Source organism: Henckelia pumila, chromosome 2, assembly GCF_033568475.1.
Source record: "Henckelia pumila isolate YLH828 chromosome 2, ASM3356847v2, whole genome shotgun sequence".
In the NCBI taxonomy this organism is placed as follows: domain Eukaryota; kingdom Viridiplantae; phylum Streptophyta; class Magnoliopsida; order Lamiales; family Gesneriaceae; genus Henckelia; species Henckelia pumila.
The window spans coordinates 60,637,106-60,642,251 of record NC_133121.1 but is presented as its reverse complement, the minus strand read 5'-3'; the positions used below and the strand labels follow the sequence as shown (position 1 = coordinate 60,642,251).

General features: G+C 40.1%; 1 protein-coding gene across 1 annotated transcript; it reads right to left on the bottom strand.

Moving 5' to 3' along the window:
• Positions 1-2,311: 2,311 nt before the first annotated feature.
• On the bottom strand, positions 2,312-4,492 carry LOC140877677 (uncharacterized). The gene is made up of 3 exons (XM_073281232.1): positions 3,824-4,492; positions 3,171-3,451; positions 2,312-2,381 (listed from the first exon to the last, which is right to left on the bottom strand). Exons 1-3 carry the CDS (start codon positions 4,490-4,492, stop codon positions 2,312-2,314), a joined length of 1,020 nt encoding a protein of 339 aa, XP_073137333.1.
• Between the last annotated feature and the right edge of the window lie 654 nt (positions 4,493-5,146).

Genomic DNA, 5,146 nt, shown 5'->3' with positions numbered 1-5,146 from the left:
ACTTCAATAATATTGTAGCATCCCTTAAAGTGATCTTCAACCATTCCAATGCCTTCTTGAAAATTCATTATCAACGATTGAAGCGCATCTTTGAATCTCTTAGCTCGACCTCTCGTAATTGATCCTCTTGGCATCTTCAACGGATCCTTAGCCACATGGTCAACATGCGAGCTATCCATGATCGAATCATCCTCCCCTTCTTGAAAAGGATTTGTCCTCAAATCTCGATCATCACCTACATCAAACAACGACAAATCAGAAACATTAAAAGTAGTACTCACATTATACTCACCTGGCAAATCTAATTTGTAGGCGTTGTCATTGATCCGCTCCAAAACTTGGAAAGGTCCATCCCCTCGAGGTAACAACTTTGAACGTCTCTTCTTCGGAAAACTCTCTTTCTCAGATGCAACCAAACCCAATCACCGGGTTCAAATACAACCTTCTTCCTTCCCTTATTCGCTTGCTTAGTATACTGCAAATTTTTTTTCTCGATATTCACACGTACTTTCTCATGCAAAGTCTTCACAAACTCAGCTTTCTTCTTGCCATCCATATTAACCCTTTCACTCATAGGTAACGACATCAAATCCAACGGAGTCAATGGGTTAAAACCATACACAATTTCAAAAGGTGAATAACTCATAGTAGAATGCACACTACGATTATAAGCAAATTCAATAAATGGCAAACAATCCTTCCAATTTTTAAAGTTCTTTTTAATGATAGAGCGCAACAATGTCTCTAGAGTTCTATTAACTACCTCAGTCTGTCCATCAGTTTGTGGATGAAAACTAGTAGAAAACAATAACTTAGTTCCAAGTTTACACCACAATATTTTCCAAAAGTAACTCAAAAATCGAGTATCCCGATCAGAAACAATACTTCTAGGCATGCCATGCAACCCCACATCTCATTAAAGAACAAATCTGCAACATGTGAAGCATCATCTGATTTATGACATGCAATAAAATGTGCCATTTTTGAAAACCTATCAACCACAACATAAATAGAATCCCTCCCCTTCTTAGACCTCGTTAACCCAAGAACAAAATCCATAGAAATGTCTACCCATGATTCTTTAGGTACTAGAAGTGGAGTATATAACCCATGTGGTTGTGATTTATTCTTTGCTTTTTTACAAGTCACAAACCGCTCACACATTCTCTCAACATCATGCTTCATATGCTGCCAATAAAAATGTTCATGCAAAATTTGATATGTCTTAGCCACACCAGAATGCCCCATTAAACCACCACTATGTGATTCCCTAACAAGTAACTCCCTAATTGAAGACTTATGAATGCACAATTTATCCTCTTTAAATAAATAGCCATCATGCAAGTAAAATTTATCCTTTGGACCACGCATTCATGACACATAAATATCTCCAAAATCAACATCACTCACATACAATGCTTTCACATGCTCAAACCCCAAAAATTTAGAATCTAAAGTAGTTAAGAGCACGTACCTTCGTGACAATGCATCCGCCACCACATTCTCCTTACCTTGATTGTACTTGATTACATAAGGAAAAGTTTCTACGAACGCTACCCATTTGGCATGTCTTTTATTCAACTTTTGTTGTCCCTTGAAATGCTTTAAAGACTCATGATCCGTATGAATCACGAACTCTTTTGGCCTCATGTAATGCTGCCATGTCTCAAGTACCCTCACCAACGCATAAAATTCCTTGTCGTAGGTAGGATAATTCAAAGACATTCCACTCAACTTGTAATGAACTGGGATGGCCCAGTTCATTCTTGAACTCATGATCTTCTCCCCCCTGGTGGGGAGTTTTTGCCCTCCCTAGGATTCGAACCTTGCACTCCAGGTCATAAATGCAATGTTCCCTTAATCCTGGTACCGAGCTAGCCGCTCTTTTATGTAATGAACTGGGCTGGCCCAGTTCATTCTTGAACTCATGATCTTCTCCCCCCTGGTGGGGAGTTTTTGCCCTCCCCAGGATTCGAACCTTGCACTCCATGTCATAAATGCAATGTTCCCTCAATCCTCGTACCATTGAGACCAGGATTGAGGGAACATTGCATTTATGACCTGGAGTGCAAGGTTCGAATCCTAGGGAGGGCAAAAACTCCCCACCAGGGGGGAGAAGATAATGAGTTCAAGAATGAACTAGGCCAGCCCAGTTCATTACATAAAAGGAGCTAGCTCAATGGTACCAGGATTAAGGGAACATTGCATTTATGACCTGGAGTGCAAGGTTCGAATCCTGAGGAGGGCAAAAACTCCCCACCAGGGGGGAGAAGATCATGAGTTCAAGAATGAACTGGGCCAGCCCAGTTCATTACACAACTTCTCGCTGAAGTACGCCACTGGCTTTTCCCCTTGCATCAACATGCCTCCAATCCCTACACCTAATGCATCACATTCAATTTCAAACGTATTAGTAAAATCAGGTAAAAAAAGTAAAGGAGCATTAATCAACTTTTGCTTAATGATATTAAAAGACTTCTCTTGCTCCTTGCCCCAATGGAATGGAACGTTTTTTCTTGATGACCGCGGTCATAGGCGCCGCCAATGTGCTAAAGTCCTTCACGAACCTCCTGTAAAAACTCGCAAGCCCATGAAAACTCCGAATTTGACCAATCGATGTAGGTGTCGGTCAATCTCAAATGGCACTTACCTTCTCTTCATCAACCCTCACACCTTGTGCACTCACAACAAAACCAAGAAACACGAGTTCGTTTGTACAAAACACACACTTCTTCAGGTTAGCATATAAATGTTCAGCACGCAATGTGATTAAAATAACTCTCAAGTGTTCCACATGATCATCTAAGTTTTTGCTATATACTAATATATCATCAAAATAGACAACCACAAACTTCCCAATATATGCACGCAAAACATGATTCATTAAACGCATGAAAGTACTAGGTGCATTAGTCAACCCAAAAGGCATAACCATCCATTCATACAACCCATATTTTGTTTTAAATGCAGTTTTCCACTCATCTCCCTCTCTCATCCTAATTTTATGATAACCACTTTTAAGATAAATTTTGCTAAACACACAAGCACCATTCAATTCATCTAACATATCATCAAGTCTAGGAATAGGATTCCTATACTTAATGTTAATGTTATTTATAGCTCTACAATTAACACACATACGCCAAGATCCGTCCTTTTTAGGTACTAACAGTACAGATACAACACATGGTGACATCGACTCACGCACAAAACCTTTATCTAAAAGTTCACCTACCTGCCGTTGCAACTCCTTAGTTTCCTCCGGATTGCTCCTATAAGCTGGACAATTTGGAAATGCACTCCCGGGTACCAAATCAATTTGGTGTTCAATTCCTCTCAAATGTGGTAATCTTTGAGGTATCTCCTTCGGAAATAAGTCATCGAATTCTTGCAATAGAGAAACAACGCTTGGAAGATCTCCGGCTATATCACTTGTGTTAAGGAGTATCTCCTTATAAATCATCAACACAAGTAGAATTTGAGAATTCGTAACATCTTTCAACTCACTTTTTTGGGCTATATATATCTTTTTTTCAGCCTCTTTCCGCTCAATTTTTTTTTCATCTTTTATTTTATCATTCTTTTTTTCGAAGGTCATCTCACCTTTTTTATCACTCTTTTTTTCGGCATCTTCTCTCTTTTTCTTTTTCATTTGATCCTCCAACACTTGCTTTGGAGTCATAGGCAACAATACAATAGACTCTTTGTTCATTACAAAAGAATATTTATTTTTAAAACCATCATGAACCACTCTCCTATCAAACTGCCATGGTCTACCCAATAAAATATGACACGCTTGCATAGGGACCACATCACACAAAACCTCATCAACATATTTGCCAATAGAAAATGGCACCACAACTCGCCTATTAACTCTCACTTCCGCACAGTCATTAAACCATTGCAGCCTATATGGTTGAGGATGCTTCAAAAGAGACAACCCCAATTTTTCCACAAGTTCGCAACTCGCTACATTGGTGCAACTACCCCCATCAATAATAAGACTGCACACCTTCCCATTCCCAAAACAACGAGTATGAAAAAGATTTTCCCTCTGACTTTCTTCTTCCTCTCTAGGTTGTGCATTTAACACTCTCCTACTCACCAATAACTCGCCAACAACAGCCCCAAAACCATCCTCATCATCAAGATCTACCAATGCAGGCATACTATCATAATTTTTCTCCTCATTTTCAGACTCCACATCACCACAAGCATTAATAATCATCAATTTCTTATTTGGGCATTGGCTAGAAATATGGCCAATACCTTGACACCTAAAACATTTAATATCTCTAGATCGAGTATTAGAAGTTTCAGATGTACCTTTACCCACTTGTTTTGGGGCCTCCGATTTGGTGTCAAATTTTGGTTTGGACACCGGCTTGTTGCCCTCCCATTTTGCAATGTTTGGACACCAAGAAGTCGACGATCCTCCACCTGTAGGAAATCGGCCAGCTCCTCTTCTCTTGAGCTGCTGCTCCACCTTCATGGCCGTCTGCACCATCTCTTCCAAATCAAAATAGTGGTGAAGCTCCACTTGATCTTGGATTTCTCTATTCAAACCGCACAAAAATCTGGCCATCGTAGCTTCATTATCCTCCTTAATGTTGGTCCAGATCATCGTGGTCTCCAACTCCTTGTAGTAATCCTCCACTCTCCTTGGACCTTGCTTCAAATTTTGTAAACGCCCGTACATGTCACGATAATAATAGTTAGGCACAAACCGCTTCTTCATGACACGTTTCATCTCCTCCCACGTCTCAATAGGCGGCTCTCCACACCTCCTTCTAGTGGTCACTAATTGATCCCACCAGATTAATGCATAGTCTACGAACTCAACCACTTCCAACCTCACTTTCTTCATATCAGAATAGTGATGGCAATCAAACACGAACTCTACACGCTTCTCCCATTCCAAATACGCCTCCGGATTAGATTTCTCATGAAACGCTGGAATTTTCATCTTTATGCTACTAATATTCCCATCCTCCTTACTAACCTCTGTATATTTTCCTCACCCCGCTTCTCGCCTATGCCTACCCCCATGTACTCTTCTCTCTCCATCCCAATTCTCATCAAAACTCTCCTCATCATCTTCAAAATCATTCCCCTTCCTACCTTTATTTTTTTTTCCCCTACCACT

What these genes read in the sequence shown, in the direction of transcription:
- LOC140877677 (XM_073281232.1), bottom strand. Translation starts at nt 4,492, where the DNA reads ATGAAGGTGGAGCAGCAGCTCAAGAGAAGAGGAGCTGGCCGATTTCCT. An exon ending in TTGGCAAATATGTTGATGAG is followed by an intron (nt 3,452 to 3,823) that starts GTTTTGTGTGAT and finishes ATGATTTATAAG; the next exon opens with GAGATACTCCTTAACACAAG. An exon ending in CCATGTGTTGTATCTGTACT is followed by an intron (nt 2,382 to 3,170) that starts GTTAGTACCTAA and finishes GTGATGCATTAG; the next exon opens with GTGTAGGGATTGGAGGCATG.